Source organism: Thalassophryne amazonica, chromosome 6, assembly GCF_902500255.1.
Source record: "Thalassophryne amazonica chromosome 6, fThaAma1.1, whole genome shotgun sequence".
In the NCBI taxonomy this organism is placed as follows: domain Eukaryota; kingdom Metazoa; phylum Chordata; class Actinopteri; order Batrachoidiformes; family Batrachoididae; genus Thalassophryne; species Thalassophryne amazonica.
Genome location: NC_047108.1, coordinates 48,851,211 through 48,874,610, shown reverse-complemented (window position 1 = coordinate 48,874,610; position 23,400 = coordinate 48,851,211). Strand labels below are relative to the sequence as shown.

General features: G+C 44.4%; 1 protein-coding gene across 2 annotated transcripts in view; it reads left to right on the top strand.

Moving 5' to 3' along the window:
- The window catches only part of slc35c2 (solute carrier family 35 member C2), a 45,939-nt gene extending 35,696 nt beyond the window's left edge, over positions 1 to 10,243 (top strand). For both annotated transcript variants that reach the window (XM_034172140.1, XM_034172139.1), the window contains exons 9-10: positions 5,148 to 5,277; positions 9,793 to 10,243. In XM_034172140.1, the coding sequence (XP_034028031.1) occupies positions 5,148 to 5,277; positions 9,793 to 9,923 (261 nt within the window). In that variant the 3' untranslated portion in view covers positions 9,924 to 10,243. The remainder of the gene's footprint in view (positions 1 to 5,147; positions 5,278 to 9,792) is intronic.
- The last annotated feature ends 13,157 nt before the right edge of the window (positions 10,244 to 23,400 follow it).

Below are 23,400 nucleotides of genomic sequence, written 5' to 3'. Positions count from 1 at the left end.
CGTTTGAGCACACTTTCCCATTCAATTGAATACAGCTCATTATTTCACAGGCCTACTGAGAGAAAGTGTGCCCAAACTGCTGACTGGTACTATATAAAGAGAAATAACATTACAAATAGTTAGCCAGCTCCAGATAGGCTAAACAGTGAGCCTAGCATAGACCTATTATAATGTCCAAAAGATGCACATTCTGATATTGTCACATAGCCTGACAATGTTATTCAGCAGCATGTAATTTGTTGTTTGTGAACAATTTGAAGGTGGAACCCAAACCTGTAAGCAGAAAAATACAGATGAATAAAGGGAATGGGGGCAGGGGGAGGAGACTGGTTAAAATCCTTGAAGAAATGTACAAAAATTTAAATTAGCACTACATCTGTTGTGTTACCATATTAACATGCCCAATCATAATAGTCAAACATATAAATGCACTTTCTACTAATTTGGAATGAGCTTGGCAGTTGTAGAGCTCTGAATGCTGGGAACATTGAGTGGATTCATTCATTCATTCCAGCATTCATCACCCAGTGACCGCTAGGATTGAGTGCATTTATAGTAAAATAGATATATCATCTTGCATATTTTAAAAATCAGCAGTAAAAAAAAAAATCCATTAACAAATAAAGCTGAGAAGCACCATCATGGTACCAGTTACCTCCAGTTGCAGCCTTTGTATTGAAAGCCTCAGTATCTCACTTTGTAGTACACCTGCTTGACTGTATATGATTCCTGTTTGTGTACGCAAATGTGTTTAGGCAATAAAAAGGAGGCAAAGAAAGTGCCTGGAAGGAAGTGCATCACTGTGCAGTGCTGTGACAATCCAAGATGAAATTTGAATGAATGAATTTATTTATCCGGCACACAGCTGAGCAACAACAAAGCCAATAACAAAACGTAAAAGGAACAATGTACAAAGAACCCGTGTGGCCGAAAGGGTGAAGGTGAAAGCAAGGCTTGTAAGCACTCTCCCCTTATACCATTAAAAATAAATAATATACAGTAGTGTTCAGAATAATAGTAGTGCTATGTGACTATAAAGATTAATCCAGGTTTTGAATATATTTCTTATTGTCACATGGGAAACAAGTACCAGTAGATTCAGTAGATTCTTACAAATCCAGCAAGACCAAGTATTCATGATATGCACACTCTTAAGGCTATGAAATTGGGCTATTAGTAAAAAAGAAAAGAAAAGGGGGTGTTCACAATAATAGTAGTGTGGCATTCAGTCAGTGAGTTCATCAATTTTGTGGAACAAACAGGTGTGAATCAGGTGTCCCCTATTTAAGGATGAAGCCAACACCTGTTGAACATGCTTTTCTCTTTGAAAGCCTGAGGAAAATGGGACGTTCAAGACATTGTTCAGAAGAACAGCGTAGTTTGATTAAAAAGTTGATTGGAGAGGGGAAAACTTATACGCAGGTGCAAAAAATTATAGGCTGTTCATCTACAATGATCTCCAATGCTTTAAAATGGACAAAAAAAAAAAAAAAACATACACGTGAAAGAAAATGAAAAACAACCATCAAAATGGATAGAAGAATAACCAGAAGGGCAAAGGCTCACCCATTGATCAGCTCCAGGATGATCAAAGACAGTCTGGAGTTACCTGTAAGTGCTGTAACAGTTAGACGCCTGTGTGAAGCTAATTTATTTGCAATAATCCCCCGCAAAGTCCCTCTGTTAAATAAAAGACGTGCAGAAGAGGTTACAATTTGCCAAAGAACACATCAACTGGTCTAAAAAGAAATGGAGGAATATTTTGTGGACTGATGAGAGTAAAATTGTTCTTTTTGGGTCCAAGGGCCGCAGACAGTTTGTGAGACAACCCTCAAACTCTGAATTCAAGCCACACTTCACAGTGAAGACAGTGAAGCATAGTGGTGCAAGCATCATGATATGGGCATGTTTCTCCTACTATGGTGTTGGGCCTATATATTGCACACCAGGTATCATGGATCAGTTTGGGTATGTCAAAATACTTGAAGAGGTCATGTTGCCTTATGCTGAAGAGGAAATGCTCTTGAAATGGGTGTTTCAACAAGACAATGACCCCAAGCACACTAGTAAACGAGCAAAATCTTGGTTCCAAACCAACAAAATTAATGCCTCGCAGATGTAAAGAAATCATGAAAAACTGTGGTTATACAACTAAATACTAGTTACGTGATTCACAGGATTGCTAAAAAAGCAGTTTGAACATAATAGTTTTGAGTTTGTAGCGTCAACAGCAGATGCTACTATTATTGTGAACACCCCCTTTTCTTTTATGTAAATCCTTCACATTAAATTAAAATAAAAATTATATCAGGAGCAAGGTTTATTGCCAAAGAGGTTGAGGGACAGCTACAGTGAGGAAAATAAGTATTTGAACACCCTGCAGTTTTGCAAGTTCTCCCACTTAGAAATCATGGAGGGGTCTGAAATTTTCATCTTAGGTGCATGTCCACTGTGAGAGACATAATCTAAAAAAAATTCCGGAAATCACAATGTATGATTTTTTTTAATAATTTATTTGTATGTTACTGCTGCAAATGAGTATTTGAACACCTACCAGGCAGCCAGAATTCTGTCTGTCTCTCACAGACCTGTTAATTTTTCTTTAAGAAGCCCTCTTATTCTGCACTCTTTACCTGTATTAATTGCACCTGTTTGAACTTGTTACCCATATAAAAGACACCTGTTCACACACTCAATCAATCACACTCCAACCTGTCCACCATAGCCAAGACCAAAGAGCTGTCTAAGGACACCAGGGACAAAACTGTAGACCTGCACAAGGCTGGGCTGGGACAACAGGCAAGCAGCTTGGTAGAAGACAACTATTATGATTATTTATTAGAAAGTGGAAGAAACAAGATGACTGTCTGGTATTCCATGCAAGATCTCACTTTGTGGGGTAAGGATGTCTCTGCTTCCTCTTCGGAAGACGTGACGATGGGATTGAGGAGATCCTCGAAGTACTCCTTCCACCGCCCAACAACATCCCCAGTCAGGGTCAACAACTCCCCACCCGCACCGTAAACAGTGCTGGTGGAGAGCTGCTTCCACCTCCTGAGGCGTCGGACGGTTTGCCAGAATCTCTTCCAGGCCGACCGATAGTCCTCCTCCATAGCCTCCCCGAACTCCTCCCAGACCTGAGTTTTTGCCTCTGTGACCGCACGGGCTGCGGCACGCTTGGCCTGCTGGTACCTGTCAGCTGCCTCTGGGGTCCCACCTACCAACAAAGATAAGTAGGACTCCTTCTTCAGCTTGACGGCATCCCTTACTTCTGGTGTCCACCACCGGGTTCGGGGATTGCCGCCGCGACAGGCACCAGAGACCTTGCAACCACAGCTACGAGTAGCTGCATCGACAGTGAAGGTGGAGAACATGGTCCACTCGGACTCCATGTCTCCAACCTCCCCCAGGATCTGGGAGAAGCTCTTCCGGAGGTGGGAGTTGAAGACCTCGCTGACAGAGGGTTCCACCAGTCATTCCCAGCAGACCCTCACGATATGTTTGGGCCTGCCAGGTCTGACCGGCTTCCTCCCCTCCCAGCGGATCCAACTCACCACCAGGTGGTGATCAGTCGACAGCTCTGCCCCTCTCTTCACTCAAGTGTCCGAGACACGTGGCCGAAGGTCAGATGATATGACTACAAAGTCGATCATCGACCTCCGGCTCAGGGTGTCCTGGTGCCACGTGCACTTATGGACACCCTTGTGCTCAAACATGGTGTTCGTGATGGACAAACTGTGACTAGCACAGATGTCCAACAACTGAACACCACTCGGGTTCAGATCGGGGAGGCCGTGCTTCCCGATCACCCCCCTCCAGGTCTCACTGTCGCCGCCCACGTGGGCGTTGAAATCCCCCAGGAGAACAATGGAGTCCCCAGTCGGAGCGCTACCTAGTACCCCTCCCAGGGACTCCAGGAAGGTCGGGTACTCTGCACTGCTGCTCGGCCCGTAGGCTGAGACAACAGTGAGAGACCTGTCCCCAACCCGAAGGTGTAGGGACGCGACCCTCTCGTTCACCGGAGTGAACTCCAACACTTGGCGACTGAGCTGGGGAGCAATAAGAAATGCGACCCCAGCTCTCCGCCTCTCCCCGTGGGCGACGCCAGAACAATGACGCGTCCAGCCCCTCTCCAGGAGTTGGGTACCAGAGCCCAAGCTGTGCGTGGAGGTGAGCCCGACTATCTCTAGTCGGTATCTCTCAACCTCCCGTACAAGCTCAGGCTCCTTCCCCCCTAGCGAGGTGACATTCCACGTCCCAACAGCCAGGGGCTGTGAGCGTGGACTGGGCCGCCGGGCCACCCGCCCTCGACTGCCACCCAATCCTCTCTGCACCCGACCCCCATGGCCCCCTCTGCAGGTGGTGAACCCACAGGAGGGCGGACCCACATCGCTCTTTCGGGCTGAGCCCGGCCGGGCCCCATGGGCCAAGTCCCGACCACCAGGCGCTCGCGCGCGAGCCCCAACCCCAGGCCTGGCTCCAGGGTGGGACCCCGGCTCCGCCATACCGGGCGACGTCTCGGTCCTTGATCTTTTACTGGTCATGGAGGTTCTGAACTGCCCTTAGTCTGACCCGTCACCTAGGACCTGTTTGCCTTGGGAGACCCTACAGGGAGCACAAAGCCCCCGACAACATAGCTCCTAGGATCATCCGGGTACGCAAACTCCCCCACCACGATAAGGTGGCAGCTCATGACCTTTCCATCACTTTATTGTCACCTTTGCATTTGTCAGAACCCCCAATCTTAACAACTGCACAGGTCATCAAGTTTGGTTCTCCTCCAAAGACATCCCTGGACACAGACTCTTGGTTGAGAAGGTCAACAACCCCTCCATGGTTATATCGTTTTCTTGACAATGAATACACAACACCAGTTTTGAATTTCCAAAGTCTTTTTTTCCAATTCTGATTTTATATCCTCCTTCCAGTCTTGCCTCATGTAGTTTTTTTTCTGATTCATGGATTTAAGAACTTAGAGTATTGGCCCCAATTTTTTAATTATTATTTAATTGTTTGATTTAGTTTTAATATGTCATGCAGTGTAGTTTTCCAATGTGATGAGAATTACATTGTTACGGTGCTCAGATAGTTTTTGTCCTACCTTATCAACAGTCTTGTTTTTCGTTTTGATTTTCTTTTTCTTGTAGGAGGTATGTACTCTACTTTTGGCAGCACGTGTGATGGGAGACAAAATGAGTGCACTTAATTGGCTGGGATTTGCTGTGTGTTTGTCTGGCATTTCCTTGCATGTGGCACTAAAGGCTTACTATTCCAAAAGTAAGAGTTCTTATCATTTCAATGATGTTTACACTGTTTACACTTATAAAATAACAGATCAAATATGGTATAGCATGTTGACGTAATCTCACGTTGAAGCAGTTTATTAAATGTAACCTGGAATTGAGTCCAGAAGTATTTGGGCAGTGACAAGTTTTTGTGTCTGTACATTGGAGTTGAAATGAAACAGTCAAGATCGAATTTAAGTGCAGACTTCCACTTTGAATTCAAAGAGTTTTACAAAAAAATATTGCATTAACCAGCAAAGCAGCTATTCCCAAACGAACGAATCATCTGGGACCCACTCAAACCTTTATTCACCTTTGATTTACACAGAATACTATATATCAATGACTCATCTGAAATTGGGTTGCGGGGGCAACAGCTCCGGCAGGGGACCCTAAACTTCCTTTTTCCAGGCCACATTAACCCTCTGACTGCGGGACACAGAGGCATTCCCAGGCCAGTGTTGAGATATAATCCTTCCACCTAGTCATGGGTCTTCTCTGGGATTTCCTCCCAGATGAATGTGCCTGGAACACTTCCCTAGGGAGGTGCCCAGGGGGCATCCTTACCAGATGCCAGAACCACCTCAGCTGGCTCCTTTCAACGTGAAGCAGCAGCAGCTCTACTCCCCCCCACAGATGACCGAACTTCTCACCTTATCTCTAAGCGAGACACCATCCACCCTCCCGAGGAAGCCCATTTCAGATGCTTGTACCCGTGATCCAGTTCTTTCAGTCATGACCCAACCATCATGACCATAGGTGAGAATAGGAATGAAGATTGACCAGTACATCAAGAGCTTCACCTTTTGGCTCAGCTCCATTTTCATCACAACGGCACCGCAGAGCGAATGCAATACTGTCTCCGCTGCACCGATTCTCCATCCGGTCTCACACTCCATTGTCCCCTCAATCGTGAACAAGCCCCTGAGGTACTTGAAATCCTTCACTTGGGGCAAGACTGCATTCCCTACCTGAAGTAGGAAATCCATCAGTTTCCTGCTGAGAACCATGGCTACAGATTTAGAGGTGCTGAACTTCATCCAAGCTGCTTCAGTCTTGGCTGTGAACCAACCTAGTGAGTGCTGGAGGTCACAGGCCAGTGAAGCCAACAAGGCCGTATCATCTGCAAAATGCAGTGATGAGACTTTGAGCCCACCAAACTGAAGACCCCCTCCCACTACACCTTGATATCCTGTCCATGAATATCACAAACAGGATTGGTGACAAGGCATAGCCCTGGTGAAGGCCAACTCCCACTGGAAACGAGTCCGACTTACTGCTGAGCACCAGAACACAGCTCTCGCTTTGTGAGTACAGAGATTGGATGGCTCTGAGAAGGGATCCCCTAACTCCATACTCCCACAGCACTGCCACAGTATTTCTCGGGATACTCAGTGATCATACACCTTCTCAAAGTCCCAAAAAAACATATGTAGACTGGATGTGCATACTCCCAGGCATCCTCCAGGATCCTTGTGAGAGTGAACAACTGGTCGGTTGTTCCACGGCCCGGATGGAACCACATTATTCCTCTTCAATCTGAGGATTGACTGTCAGCCGAACCCTCCTTTCCAGCACCCTGGAGTAGACTTTACCTGGGAGGCTGAGTAGTGTGATGCCCCTGTAATTGACACATGCTCTCTGGTCCCCTTTTTTAAATATGGGGACCACCACCTCAATTTACCACTCCTTAGGCACTGTCCCAGACCTCAACACAATATTGAAGAGACATCTAATTCAAGACAGTCCCTCCACACCCAGAGCCTTCAGCATTTCTGGAACTTTGCCACTGTGGAGTTGTTTCACTTTCAGTGACTTCAGGAGGAGTTCCTTCCAGTGTCCGATTACCTCCTCAATTGAGGTCAACAGAGTCCCATCTTTACTATAAACAGCTTGGATGGTTCCCCGTTTTCCTCTCCTGAGATGCCGTACGGTCTGCCAGAAGCACCTTGGTGCTGACCAAAAGTCCTTCTCCATGAAAATTCAGTAAGGTATATCTTGTATTATACATTCCAAATCTAAGGTGGAACTCTACTAGTGTATACTAAGGTACTCCTAAATATTAAAAAAGAGAAGAAAGGAAAAAAAGAGAGAAAAAAGAGGAAGAAAGAAGAGACAGAGCCACCTAGGTGCCTGGTCTTGAGAACCAGGGGTGGTAGGTTTGGTTACTCCGAACTCCTCCCACACCTGCCATTTTGCCTCCCTCACAGCAGAGGCTGCCACCCTTCGAGCCTCTCCGTGCCTTGCATCTGCCTCCGGAGTCCTCTGAGATAGCATATGCCAGAAGCACTCCTTGTCGGACAGCTTCCCTGACCACTGGTGTCCACCACGGTGTTCGAGGGTTGCCGCCCTTTGAGGTACCAAAGACCTTCAGGCCACATGCGCATGATGTGATAGTTAATGCTATACTGAGACTCGCCGGCTCACTGTCGGATGCTCTGAGCTTCCAAAAACCTGGGACCACTACCTTGGACAAGGAGGACCAGTAACAAAATTGGTGCTACTGGTCCTGACCAGTATCCTCAAAAAATATTTCTCTATCCCTTATCAACCTTCAGCCTAGGGTACTCTGGTACAGTGTACATTTTTGAGCATCCTTATGTTAGAACATGGTGTTCGATATGGACAGCCCATGATTAGCACAGAAGTACAATAGCAAATGACCACTTAGGTTTAGATCAGGAAGATCGTTCCCCCCAGTCATCCCTCTCCAGGTATCTCTGTCATTGCCCACGTGTGCATTGAACTTGGCAACTCCAAAGAAGATTAAGGTCCAACCCCTATCAAGGAGAGTGGTTCTGGAGCCGAGGCTGTGCGCGGAGGCTAGGCCCACCAGATCTAACTGGTAGCGCTCCACCTCCCACACAAGCTCCTTCCCCCACAGCGAGGTGATGTTTCATTCTCCAAGAATGAATTTTCATTCTCCTTTGCCACTCGGTTCTGGTCCATCATGGCCCTCGACTTTGACTGCCACCCATGGGAAAGTGCACCCGATCCCATTGGTTCACCCTGCGGGTGGTCATCCACGTTGCCTTTTTCGGGCTATGGCCTTCCAGGATCTGTGGCAAGCCAGCCAACAGGCCGCTTGCTCACGGGCCCTCCATCTAAGCCTGGCTCCAGATGGGGGCCTCAGGCTTCCCCTGAGCCAGGTCATGTTTCTTCCTCATTTTTCTATGAAGTCATTGTGAATCATTCTTAGTTTGGCTCCTCGCCTGAGACCAGTTTGCCATGGGAGACCCTACCAGGAGCACGAAGGCTCCAGATAATACAGCTCAAACAGTGAAACTATTTTAATGATCTATCATGGCCCTCCTGCAGTACCTTCATTGCCCACACTGGGAATCATACAGAATCCCTCCATTTTCAAAGAACCAAGTAATTCATACAAAAACAAAAAAATTGTTATTATTGTTAATAACTGGATGGAAAACCTTTGCAATTGATGACTCACTGAAGGTGAGAAACATGGACATCCCCTAGTCTCTTTGAGGTCTTTTTCCAGGCCATGGCTGCAGCTTCCTTCACTTCAGGTTTTGTTTTTGGGCATGGGGTGGAGCGGGATTGTCTTTCTGCCTTGACTTTGTCTTCATGTATTAAAAAGCATGCTCTGACTTTGCTATTGAAGAGTATTCCATTTCTTTGACTTGAGAAGTTCTTGGGTTGCTTTGGCAAAATTGGCAGCATGTTTTGGGTCATTTTCCATCTGCACTGTGAAGCACTGTCCTGTCAATTTGGCTGCATTTGGTTGTAGACTGTGACAGTGATAAGTCTACCTTCTATGGAGTCTTTCTGACTTGTTTAGATGTTTTGAAGGGGTTTTTCTTCACGAAGGTCAGAATTCTTCAGCCCTCTCCTTTAGTTGTCTTCTGTGATCTTCCAGACTTCCAGAGTGTTGCTGAGCTCACTCGTGCAATCCTTTTTAAGAATGTTCCAAAACATTGATTGGGCCACTCTGAAAGTTTCTTCTTCTAGTCTGATTTATTTTTTCCTTTCAGCCTCATTATGGCCTCCTTCACTTGCATTGACACATCTTTAAGAGTTCCATTGAACAGCTGCCAAATGTAAATTCAACATTTGGAATCAACTCCAGACCTTCTATCTGGCTTCTTTGTCCTGGAAGAATGAGGGAACAGATTACACCTCATTTTGAAACTGTTTTGAGTTAATTGTCCAACGGAGGCACAACACATAAAACTGGCTGTAAATACTGAATGGTTCATGCAATATTTTTAAACGCTTTGAATTAAAGCTAAAAGTCCACACAGCAACACACATCTTTCCTACTTTATTTGAAGTCCATTGTGGTTGTGTATTCAAAATATTTATTGTTGAAATACGTACTTGCCTGGCTGTATGTACAATGTGCAAAATTATGCAACATTTATTCATATGATGTGCCCCTTTTATGTATGCACAGATTGCACGTCATAGCTATTAATAATCACTGGCCAATGTAAATTGTTTTTAAATATATATGTGTGTGTGTTTGTGTGTCCATCCCCATCAGGTAAGGTCCCTTCTTTAAAGCAGCTCAGTGCTAAGAGCTCAGAGCTGGAGCTGCCATTACTGCTGCACAAAGACGAGGAGGAGGACTCGGCTGCTGATGAAAACCAGGAACACAGAGTCACACTGCACTAACATCACAACATATGGACTAGATGATTGCCTTGATGATTCTCATTCCCTGGAAATGTTTCTTCAGGTTTCTCAACTTCTCATATTGGAGAAAAACATGAAGCATCATTTTTTTTCTTCTTCTTACATCTTTAGTTCTTGTTCAGTTTGGTGGTTTTGGAAGCTGCAGCCTTCAGCTACACTTTAAAACTGAGTAATACTGTGTTAGTTTTTTGTTCTTCTTCTTCCTTTGGTGATGTTTGAAGCCCGAGCTATGCAAGTCTCAACAAATTATGATGAATGGAAAAAAGTGTCATATTAAAGGAAACTGACATTTTAGATTGTACTTTCTGTACTTTCTTTTTGCTTCATATTTGTCAAACTGGAGTTTTATTTCCTTGTTTTACTCTTTATATTAATGTAATGTGGCAAAACCACCACTTGTAAAATACATTTCACAAAGCTACACAACAAATAACTTTCTCTCAAGTGCCTCAATTTAATAATAATAATAAATTTTATTTATAATGCACTTTACATTTGACACCAAATCCCAAAGTGCTACAGTATAAAACAGAAGAACACAAAAGACTATAAATCAATGTAAAAACAATAAAACAGTAGCAATAAAATCAAAATAAGAGCGATAAAACAGTAGCAATTATTTAGCTAAAAGCCAGAGTAAAAAGGTAGGTTTTGAGTCCTTTTTTAAAAGCATCCACCGTCTGTGGAGCCCTGAGATGGTCTGGGAGGGCGTTCCATAGAGGGGGAGCAGCCACTGAGAAGGCCCTATCACCCATGGTCTTGAGCCCTGTCCTGGGCACAGCTAGACAGTGCTGTTGGCCTGACCGGGTCCTAGTGGAAGTGTGTGGTGTGAGCAGTTCAGTGAGGTAAGTGGGGGCCGCACCATATAGAGTGATGCGTGTGCAGGAGGACTTTGTATTGAATACGGCAGTGAATGGGGAGCCAGTGGAGGGAGTGAAGAATCAATCAATTCAATCAATTTTTTTTATATAGCGCCAAATCACAACAAACAGTTGCCCCAAGGCGCCTTATATTGTAAGGCAGGCCATACAATATTATGTAAAACCCCAACGGTCAAAACGACCCCCTGTGAGCAAGCACTTGGCTACAGTGGGAAGGAAAAACTTCCTGTTAACAGGGAAGAAACCTCCAGCAGAACCAGGCTCAGGGAGGGGCAGTCTTCTGCTGGGACTGGTTGGGGCTGAGGGAGAGAACCAGGAAAAAGACATGCTGTGGAGGGGAGCAGAGATCGATCACTAATGATTAAATGCAGAGTGGTGCATACAGAGCAAAAAGAAAGAAACGTGCATCATGGAACCCCCCAGCAGTCTACGTCTATAGCAGCATAACTAAGGGATGGTTCAGGGTCACCTGATCCAGCCCTAACTATAAGCTTTAGCAAAAGGAAAGTTTTAAGCCTAATCTTAAAAGTAGAGAGGGTGTCTGTCTCCCTGATCTGAATTGGGAGCTGGTTCCACAGGAGAGGAGCCTGAAAGCTGAAGGCTCTGCCTCCCATTCTACTCTTACAAACCCTAGGAACTACAAGCCTGCAGTCTGAGAGCGAAGCGCTCTATTGGGGTGATATGGTACTACGAGGTCCCTAAGATAAGATGGGACCTGATTATTCAAAACCTTATAAGTAAGAAGAAGAATTTTAAATTCTATTCTAGAATTAACAGGAAGCCAATGAAGAGAGGCCAATATGGGTGAGATATACTCTCTCCTTCTAGTCCCTGTCAGTACTCTAGCTGCAGCATTTTGAATTAACTGAAGGCTTTTTAGGGAACTTTAGGACAACCTGATAATAATGAATTACAATAGTCCAGCCTAGAGGAAATAAATGCATGAATTAGTTTTTCAGCATCACTCTAAGACCTTTCTAATTTTAGAGATATTGCGTAAATGCAAAAAAGCAGTCCTACATATTTGTTTAATATGCGCTTTGAATGACATATCCTGATCAAAAATGACTCCAAGATTTCTCACAGTAGTACTAGAGGTCAGGGTAATGCCATCCAGAGTAAGGATCTGGTTAGACAACCATGTTTCTAAGATTTGTGGGGCCAAGTACAATAACTTCAGTTTTATCTGAGTGTAAAAGCAGGAAATTAGAGGTGTAGCTTCCAGTCGAAATCAGTTAGCCCGGACTGATGGTTTAAGGGTTTTATTGATTTTTTGCCGTTCTCAAACCAACGTAAGAGCTTGTAGCCACTTTCGACCGAAATTAAACTTTCTCTCCCCGTTTGAGCTCCATCACGTTTCTCCTTGTGTTTGCTCACCCTCCTCGTTTTTTTACCTTGTGTCAAGTTACCTTCTGACACTGTCCTTTCGATACACTTCCGGGTTGAAAGGAAGTACAAAAATAAAAGCACAATAAAACATCTAATGGAAATAAACTTTACCCTTGGGTCATCACACTCCCACCAAATAATTTGGTGTTTTAACACACTTTAACTTAATACACAAATTATTTCCTTACATGAAATGACCCTTTTACAGAAAATTATGAACTTATAACCTTCCTGCATTTTATATTGAACTTTAACAAGCTTCTAATAGCAGAATCAACTTGTGAACTGGGCGTTCTACCACAGATACCTTACTCACGCGTTCACCTCTTTTGCTCAGATTTTTATCTCCAAGCAATACCTTCACCCGTCTTACGAGCCCATCTTTGTCTGTTACAGTTTCTGAGACTCTTCCGAGCCTCCACATAGATCGTGTTGTGTTTCGTCCATGTCCATATTATATCACCTACTTGAATGTTTCTCTTAGGCTGTGCCATCGTTGTCTGACCATGATGTTGTGGAGGTACTCCTTCCTCCAACGGCTCCAGAACTGCTCTGCCAGATACTGCACTTGGCGCCATCTCTTTTGTCCATACAGGTCCTCCCGAACAAACCTTCCAGGGGGGGGTAAAGCGGTGGTAGCCTTCATGGTGATGAGGTGATTAGGAGTCAGTGGTTCCAAACTGTTCGGATCGTTGAGGTTGTCTGTTGTGAGTGGGCGGCTGTTTACGATCGCTGCTGCCTCGTACAAAAAGGTCCTTAAGGAAGTGTCATTGAGTCGACTAGGCGAGAGGCTGAGTGAGTGTATAGTTCAGAATATTTCTCACAGTCCTTATCTGTCGCTCCCACACTCCACCAGCATGGCTTGCATGAGGTGCATTGAAGACAAAATCGCATTGCTTTTCTGTGAGGAAAGTTACTAGTCTCTCATCATCAACTTCCTGTAGAGCTGCATTCAATTCATTTTTGGCGCCTACAAAATTGGTACCGTGGTCACATTTAATCTGTTTGACCGAGCCCCGTAATGCGATAAAGCATCGCAGTCCATTGATAAATGCATCAGTTGTAAGATCATCCAACATCTCAACATGAATGGCACGAGAATAGAAACATGTGAAGAGGAGACCATATCTTTTGTGTTCTTTCCGTCCTTGTTTATCAGAAATGGACCAAAACATCCATGCCGCAGTAGGTAAAGGGTGGAGAGGGTTCCATTCTTTCCACTGGGAGATTACTCATTTTCTGACATTCCACAGGTCTTCTAAGTCTACGACAAAACACACACTGGCGAACATAGGATGCAACTGCTTGACCCAGTCTGGGAATCCAGTAGCCATTGGATCGGATTTCATTCAGTCATACCTTTGCCTTGATGATTAACCCTTTCATGGCAATGTGCAATTATCAGTTTTGCGACATGATGTTCTCGAGGAATGACAGTTGGGTGTTTGAAAAAGCTTGAAAGGGATGAGTGGTGCAGTCGTCCTCCCACCTTGAGCACAGCATCTCTGTCCAAAAACATGTCAAGAGGGTGCAGTTTGTTGTTACTCGGTAATGGTCTACCTTTGCTTAGTAACTTTATTTCTTCCCGATAGCTTGTCGTTTGGAGAGCTTTGATGATTACAAGCTCTGCCTTTTGTCGTTCACTTACGTAGAGTGTGCCTTTGATTTATCCTTCAGCAGACGGCGTCTGAGACGTGCTACAGCACTGATGGCATGAGACCAGGTGAAAACTTTACCAGTCGATCAGCAAGACTCACATGTTCGGTGGTTTGGGTGTGTAATATCTGCACCTTCCTCACTTCTGGATCTCCGATTGGAAGTTTAATACTCCTCCTTTGGTGTGGTGGTGTATTTCCCTTTCCCACAGGAATTTAGGACCTGTGAACCAGTCAGATGACAGTAGTTCATCCATTGTTGTTTCCCCTGGACGCCTTGTCCTGCAAGAGTTTTCACAGGTGGGAACATAAACCACTGTGTTGGGGACTGTACTATGCGAATCTTCTGTACTCTATTCGCGACAAAGGGTGGAAGCGTCTTGCTTCGTTATTTATGTATCCTAGGATGACCTTTGAATCTGTCCAAAAGAACTCTTCCACATTGTCATACAGTAGTTCTTCTCTGAGCAGGCTACTCACTGTGACTGAGACTGCTGCTGCAGTGAGTTCCAACCTTGGGATGGTGGTGACCTTTGTGGGAGAGCACGAGCCTTTCCCATGACAAAAGCACAGTGAACATCTCTGTCACTGTTTATCAGTCTTAGATATGAACATTGTCCGTATCCAGTGGTGCTTGCATCTGAGAAATGATGCAGTTCCCTTTTCACCACTTCTCCAAAGCCATCAGGCACATAACATCTAGCTATCTGCAATTTCTCTAGTTTGATGAGATCTTTTCTCCAACACTCCCACCGTGGCCTTAGATGTTCAGGCAGTGGGTCATCCCATCCAGTACCTTGACGACACATCTCCTGCAGGATTTTTTTGCCATTGAGAAGGTAGGGGGCGACAAATCCCAAAGGATCGTATATAGTTGCTACAGTTGACAACATCCCACGCCGTGTAGGAGGTTGTTCTCTTGGCACAAAGTTGAATGTGAAGCAGTCTCTTTCTATGCTCCAGTGAATACCCAGTGCTCTCTCTGTTGTTTCAGAGAAAGCAAGGTCCTTTGTTTTGATGTCCTTTGCATGTTCTGATGCTGGTATGCTGTTTAGAAGTGCATCGCTGTTCGATACAAACTTGTGTAGCCGCAGACCACCCTTTGCACAAATTTCACGAGCCTCTTGTGCCAGCCGTATACCATCTTCTACGGTCTTTGCACTTGTTACTCCATCCACATCCACATAAAAGTCTCTGGCTATGAACTGAGAACCTAGTGGGAACGCAAGACTGTTCTCATTGGCTAGGTGTTTTAGCCCATAATTTGCACACCCTGGGGAGGAGACGGCACCAAACAGATGTACTGTCATCCTGTACGCTTGTGGCTGTGTGCTTGTATCTCCATTTTTCCACCACAAGAAGCAGGTAGTTGCGATCATTCTCTTGGACTTGAAACTGGTGAAACATTTTCTCTATGTCGCACATTAGAGCTATTTGCTGCCGGAAGCGTAGAAGAACACCTGTCATATTGTTGATCATGTCTGGTCCAGTCAGGAGTTGCTCATTGAGACTGGTTCCTTTATGCTTGGCTGAACAGTCAAAAACACGCAGCTTATCAGGTTTCTTTGGGTGATAAATGCCATGATGTGGTATATACCACGTTTCACCAGGAAATGCATCATCTTGAGCTTCCTCAGCATCACCTCTTTGAATGATGTCATTCATGTACTTGACATAATCTTCCTTGTATGTCTCGTCTCGGGCAAATTTCCTCTTGAGTTGGTTAAGTCGGACCTCTGCGAGCTGTCTGTTATCAGGCATCTGTGGTCTTTCCTTAAAGGGGAGTGGCATTTTGTAATGACCTTGTTCAGTCTTCCTTATGCCCTTTTTGAGTTTGTCGAGGAAGATGAGATCCTCTTGTGACACTGTTCGGTCATTTTTGCTGACCTCTTTGAAGTCACTTTCCAATGCACGAATTGCATCCATGGGAGTTACTGGAGGGATCTCTTTTACAGTGACACGGTGACAGAGGCTGCTTGTCATATCAGTCTCAAGACAAGGTTCTGAGCTGCCAACTATACTCCATCCTAAGTCTGTCTGCACAGCATAAGGCTCATCATTTTGGCCTAGTATCACTTGTCTTGGTGCTAAGGCTCGGGGACAGTTATAACCAATCAAGAGAGCTACTTCACAACTGAGGAGTGGTGGGACTTCATCGATAATTGGTGATAAATGACTCCAGCGTTTGGCTGTTTCACGAGTTGGTATGTGATTGCGGTTTGCCGGAATACAGTCCTTCGTGTATGCAGGAGGGAGCTGGATAACTGTTGCAGAGCTGTAGCCCCAGACACGAGACCACACACCTTTCCACTGCTTACAACTGTATTCTTTCCCATCATGGTAGTTAATTTTAGTTTCACTGGATAAACATCGGTTTGCAGTTCATGGCTCACATCCTGATCAATGAAGGCGGTGTCACTTTGTGTGTCCAGTAGTGCGTAGACAAGCTTTTCCTTGCAAGGATTTGCAGTTGATGACACCCAACTGGAACTATCATTGAGGTGTTTGACAGATTGTCCTTCTCTGGCGATGTTAAGTGACATGGCGGTTGTTGTCTCTGATGTGTCAATTTGTGCTGCATTTTCAATATTCATATGCCTTTCTCTTTTCAGATCACTACTGTAATTTACATCATGAAGGCAGCTTGGATGCCTTTTTGCACATATGTCACAAGTAAGGCGGTATTTACAGTCCTTCACACCGTGACCTGGTTTCAAACAGCCATAGCACAATTTATTGTCCTTGACAAATGACCTTCGATTTTTCAGAGGCATTTTCATGAGGTTTGGGCACTTGTGGAGTTGATGTGTGTCTTGGCACAGCATGCATGGAGATCCCGTGCGTGTTTTATGAGTACATTGTTCATCTCTTTGTACAGTCGTTTTTGTATTGAATACACTGGCCTTGTTTCTTTTATTGTCTTTTGGATTACCTTTGTCGCCTGTTGTCTCCAGAGAACGGAGTGCATGAATAGAGGTGACTGGGTTACAGGCAACTTCTGCTTCTTCTGAAAGAAATGCAGCAAAATCATTGAAGCGGGGAAACTCTTTACCTTCCATCAGGGCCTTTGTAACATGGCGATTCCACCTGGCAGCTAACCAGTCTGGCAGTTTCTGTGTGAGCCTTGGTTTTATTCACAGTCTTTAATATTTTCCAGGCCCTTTACATGGGGTATAGCAAGCATGCACGCATTTGTGAAATCTGAAAAGCGTCTTAGCCCTTCAGCATCTTTAGACTGTATTTTTGGCCAACCTGATAGCCTCTCTGAATGCTCTTTGAATAACGAATGTCTGGCCATACCGCTGGTTAAGCTTTTCCCAGGCATCTCGGTAGGCTTCCTCATCATTTCTGAAGAAGGTTCCTTCAAGGCATTTACGAGCTGGACCACTCACATACCTTTTAAGGTAATACAGTTTGTCTGCAGCTGAGATGCCCTTTTGATCAATCAGTGACATGGAGGATTTCCATTCAATAAAGAGGATTGGCTCTCCATTGAACACCGTCGGCTCTGGTGTAGGAAGTCTGTTCATCATTATGCTGTCTTGAACTGCCTTTGCAAGCTGAGCGACACTAGGGGTTACTGATGATGTAGGTGTGTTAGATGGCAGCTGAGATGCGCTGCTGGGGATGACTTGCTCACTTCTGACTGATTGGACGTCTCCCACCTGTATTATTTGTCTGTCGTAAGCTTCAAGCCTGACTCGGGCTGCTTCCACCTCTTTCTCAGCCTGCAGACGCTCCAACTCAGATCTTTGAATTTCCATTTCTTTCTTGTGTTGTTCTTCCAAAGCCTTAATCCTTTCCTTCTGCTTTCTTTCCTCTTGAGCGATCTTGTACTCGACCTCCTTCACTGCCAGCTCTGCGGCTGCCTCAGCCTGTTTCGATGCAAGGTGAGAAGATGAGGAATGGTGGGTGCTATTTGAATTTGCAGCAGAACCATATATGGAGAGCGCATAGTCACGATCTAGAAGCTCACGTAGATTACTTCTTACATCTTCTCCTTCAAAATCTCCATCAACACCAGATAATCTTTCAAAGATGATTTTCATAATGTCACGAGTTACTGCTTCACAAGCGTCAATTGTTCTCCGTAAATCTGCTGGTGGTGCCACATAGCTCCTTATTTCAGAGTAGTTTCATGATGTCATCTTTACCCTTTTCTAATATGTGCGAGTGATGACAGAATTATTTCACTTAGGTCTGATTTTAATTTTTTCCTTGCTGCACGTGCTTCCATTTTCCACTGTTCATATAAGTACAAAAGTCTTTTTTCCTTATTATTTAATTCTTCCTTTTGATAAGCAAGCATCCTTTCAGTTGGTGTTTTTATTCTTTCAGAGCGGCGTGGCACATCAGGCATGTCCTGGCCTCTACTCTCTGAATGAGCCACCAGATTTTCTTGCCATTTAATTGTTGCTTGCATGACTTCCACTGTGTTCTCACTTTCATTTTGAAGAGAAACTTTAAAATTCTCAGTTCCCTTTTGTAGACACGGGGTCTGCCCGTTAATGTCCTGTGAGTTCTCCATGTTTAATTCAGATGTTCGTTCCGTTGTCCTTTCAATTTTCCGACCAACTGCTGCCACCTGCTGTCCGTCTTGGGTACACACCGTTGAACCTCGAGACCACGTTGAGGAATATGGCGGCGAGTGGTCAAGCTCTTACTGTAGCTTCCAGTCGAAATCAGTTAGCCCGGACTGATGGTTTAAGGGTTTTATTGATTTTTTGCCGTTCTCAAACCAACGTAAGAGCTTGTAGCCACTTTCGACCGAAACTAAACTTTCTCTCCCCGTTTGAGCTCCATCACGTTTCTCCTTACGTTTGCTCACCCTCCTCGTTTTTTACCTTGTGTCAAGTTACCTTCCGACACTGTCCTTTTCGATACACTTCCGGGTTGAAAGGAAGTACAAAAATAAAAGCACAATAAAACATCTAATGGAAATAAACTTTACCCTTGGGTCATCACAAGAGGTCATCCATGTCTTTATGTCTGTAAGACAATCCTGCAGTTTAGCTAATTGGTGTGTGTCCTCTGGCTTCATGGATAAATAAAGCTGGGTATCATCTGCGTAACAATGAAAATTTAAGCAATACCGTCTAATAATACTGGCTAAGGGAAGCATGTATAAAATTGGTCCTAGCACAGAACCTTGTGGAACTCCATAATTAACTTTAGTCTGTGAAGAAGATTCCCCATTTACATGAACAAATTGTAATCTATTAGACAAATATGATTCAACCACCGCAGCGCAGTGCCTTTAATACCTATGGCATGCTCTAATCTCTGTAATAAAATTTTATGGTCAACAGTATCAAAAGCAGCACTGAGGTCTAACAGAACAAGCACAGAGATGAGTCCACTGTCCGAGGCCATAAGAAGATCATTTGTAACCTTCACTTATGCTGTTTCTGTACTATGATGAATTCTAAAACCTGACTGAAACTCTTCAAATAGACCATTCCTCTGCAGATGATCAGTTAGCTGTTTTACAACTACCCTTTCAAGAATTTTTGAGAGAAAAGGAAGGTTGGAGATTGGCCTATAATTAGCTAAGATAGCTGGGTCAAGTGATGGCTTTTTAAGTAATGGTTTAATTACTGCCACCTTAAAAGCCTGTGGTACATAGCCAACTAACAAAGATAGATTGATCATATTTAAGATCGAAGCATTAAATAATGGTAGGGCTTCCTTGAGCAGCCTGGTAGGAATGGGGTCTAATAAACATGTTGATGGTTTGGATGAAGTAACTAATGAAAATAACTCAGACAGAACAATCGGAGAGAAAGAGTCTAACCAAATACCGGCATCACTGAAAGCAGCCAAAGATAACGATACGTCTTTGGGATGGTTATGAGTAATTTTTTCTCTAATAGTTAAAATTTTGTTAGCAAAGAAAGTCATGAAGTCATTACTAGTTAAAGTTAATGGAATACTCAGCTCAATAGAGCTCTGACTCTTTGTCAGCCTGGCTACAGTGCTGAAAAGAAACCTGGGGTTGTTCTTATTTTCTTCAATTAGTGATGAGTACAAAGATGTCCTAGCTTTACGGAGGGCTTTTTATAGAGCAACAGACTCTTTTTCCAGGCTAAGTGAAGATCTTCTAAATTAGTGAGACACCATTTCCTCTCCAACGTACGGGTTATCTGCTTTAAGCTACGAGTTTGTGAGTTATACCACGGAGTCAGGCACTTCTGATTTAAAGCTCTCTTTTTCAGAGGAGCTACAGCATCCAAAGTTGTCTTCAATGAGGATGTAAAACTATTGACGAGATACTCTATCTCACTTACAGAGTTTAGGTAGCTACTCTGCACTGTGTTGTTATATGGCATTAGAGAACATAAAGAAGGAATCATATCCTTAAACCTAGTTACAGCGCTTTCTGAAAGACTTCTAGTGTAATGAAACTTATTCCCCACTGCTGGGTAGTCCATCAGAGTAAATGTTATTAAGAAATGATCAGACAGAAGGGAGTTTTCAGGGAATACTGTTAAGTCTTCTATTTCCATACCATAAGTCAGAACAAGATCTAAGATATGATTAAAGTGGTGGGTGGACTCATTTACATTTTGAGCAAAGCCAATAGAGTCTAATAATAGATTAAATGCAGTGTTGAGGCTGTCACTCTCAGCATCTGTGTGGATGTTAAAATCGCCCACTATAATTATCTTATCTGAGCTAAGCACTAAGTCAGACAAAAGGTCTGAAAATTCACAGAGAAACTCACAGTAACGACCAGGTGGACGATAGATAATAACAAATAAAACTGTTTTTTGGGACTTCCAATTTGGATGGACAAGACTAAGAGTCAAGCTTTCAAATGAATTAAAGCTCTGTCTGGGTCTTTGATTAATTAATAAGCTGGAATGGAAGATTGCTGCTAATCCTCCGCCTTGGCCCGTGCTACGAGCATTCTGACAGTTAGTGTGACTCGGGGGTGTTGACTCATTTAAACTAACATATTCATCCTGCTGTAACCAGGTTTCTGTAAGACAGAATAAATCAATATGTTGATCAATTATTATATCATTTACCAACAGGGACTTAGAAGAGAGAGACCTAATGTTTAATAGACCACATTTAACTGTTTTAGTCTGTGGTGCAGTTGAAGGTGCTATATTATTTTTTCTTTTTGAGTTTTTATGCTTAAATAGATTTTTGCTGGTTATTGGTGGTCTGGGAGCAGACACCGTCTCTACGGGGATGGGGTAATGAGGGGATGGCAGGGGGAGAGAAGCTGCAGAGAGGTGTGTAAGACTACAACTCTGCTTCCTGGTCCCAACCCTGGATAGTCACGGTTTGGAGGATTTAAGAAAATTGGCCAGATTTCTAGAAATGAGAGCTGCTCCATCCAAAGTGGGATGGATGCCGTCTCTCCTAACAAGACCAGGTTTTCCCCAGAAGCTTTGCCAATTATCTATGAATGGGGGTGATGTGCTCGTGCCTGCGCACCCTCATCAGCACCCTGGCAGCGCTGTTTTGGACATACTGGAGCTTTTGAATGCTCCTGCCAGAGATCCCGATGAGGACTGCATTGCAGTAGTCCAGCCTGGAGGAGACAAAGGCATGGATGAGCTTCTCTGCAGCAGGGAGGGAAAGAGAAGAGCGAAGTTTGGAGATAATACTTTAAAACTGACTTACTTTTTACATTTCTCCATGTAATGTGGAGTTGCGTCAGGAAGGGCATCCGGCGTAAAACTTGTGCCGATTCAACATGCAGATCCACCTTGGATCTGCTGTGGCAACCCCGAGTGCAAACAAGGGAGCAGCCGAAGGGACTTACTTTTGCATATGATTCCTGCTTCATGAGCACTTAATGCGCAATTCAACCAAATTCGCAGTATGTGTGAAGGGGCTCTAATGGAATATTAATCACACACACTCATCTTCAACCGCTTATCCAAGATCAAGTTGCCGGGGGCTAGTGCCTATTCCAGCAGTCACAGGGCGTGAGGCGGGGTACACCCTGGACAGGATGCCAGTCTGTTGCAGTGCCACATATGGACAAAGACGTACACACCCCCACGCACACCTACGGACAATTTTAAAGTTTCCAATCCAGCTAACTTGCATGGCTTTGGAAGTGGGACAAAGTCAGAGCACCCGGAGAGAACCCACGCAGACACAGAGAGAACATACAAACTCCACACAAACAAGCCACAGGTGGAAATCGATCCCATGACCTTCCTGTTGTGAGGCAACAGTAAGCATAATCTTGGAACATATCACTTTAGTGCAGCAGATAGGCAAAACGATTGTGCATCCGAAAGAACTAGATCGCAGGTACAAGCGGCTAAAATGGTCTTCCTTAGGAGGGTGGCTGGTGTCTCCCTTAGAGATAGAGCGAGAGTTCGGTCATTTGTGGGGAGCTCGGAGTTGAGCAGCTGCTCCTTCGCCTTGAAAGGAGCCAGCTGAGGTAATTCAGGCATATGGTAAGGATGACCCCTGGGCGCCTCCCTAGGGAGGTGTTCCAGGCACGTCCATCTGGAAGAAGACCCCGGGTAAGACCCAGGACTAGGTGGAGAGATTATATTGCCACACTATACTGGGAATGCCTTGGAATAGACCAGGGAAAAGGAAGCTTGGGGTCCCCTGCTGGAGACGTTTCCCCCGTGACCCGATCTCAGATAAGTGGGTGAAGATAAGTGAGTGAATACAAAATGTAAATAAATGAGTGCTCAGATTTACCCTTTATTTAGTGTCATTTATGTGACCTTTACAGAAGTTCTGTTTAAAAGGAGTGCTGCTCTCGTTGGCGACACACGGCCACTCAGTTGTTAGCACTGCTGTCTCACAGCAAAACAGTTCCAGGGTCCGTATTCACAAAGCATCTCAGAATCCTCTCAGAGAGCTCCAAACTTAGCCTAATAATTCCTAGCAAGGAATCTTAGTGAGTGATCAAGGAAGTGTCTGAGAGCAACTCTGAGCAAGGAGTGCACAAAAATAAATGGTAAATGGACTGCATTTATATAGCGCTCTTCCATCTTCATCAGATGCTCAAAGCGCTTTTCAAATAATGCCTCACATTCACCTTGATGTGAGGGTGCTGCCATACAAGGCACTCACTACACACCGGGGCCTGTATGCTCGGTGCATCTCAAAGTCCTCTCAAAGAGCTCCTAACTTAGCCTAAAATATCCTGGCAAGGACTCCCAGCCTAGAGAGACCCAAGAGGTGGTCTGAGAGCAACTCTGGGCAAGGAGTTGACAGAAACCCCTATCTTAGTGAGGAGGCGGGGTTGACCCCATTGCTAGGTATGGTGTGGTCCTGTAAGAGCTGTGATTGGCTGTCACAGAAAGGGAAGAGGAAATAAAATAATAATGCGCTCAGCGCTCCTACATATGAACAGTAAAATCAACCGATCATATAATTGCTAATTAAGAAATGCGTAATCGTGAAAATAACTTAATGTCATGATGATAACACTCAGCATAATTAATTTGGAGTGATTGCCGGGCCGGTCGCTAAACCTGTAAATTCTTGTGCTGCAATGCATTATGGGATTTCTGGGTTTGGGGTTTTAAATGTTGTTGT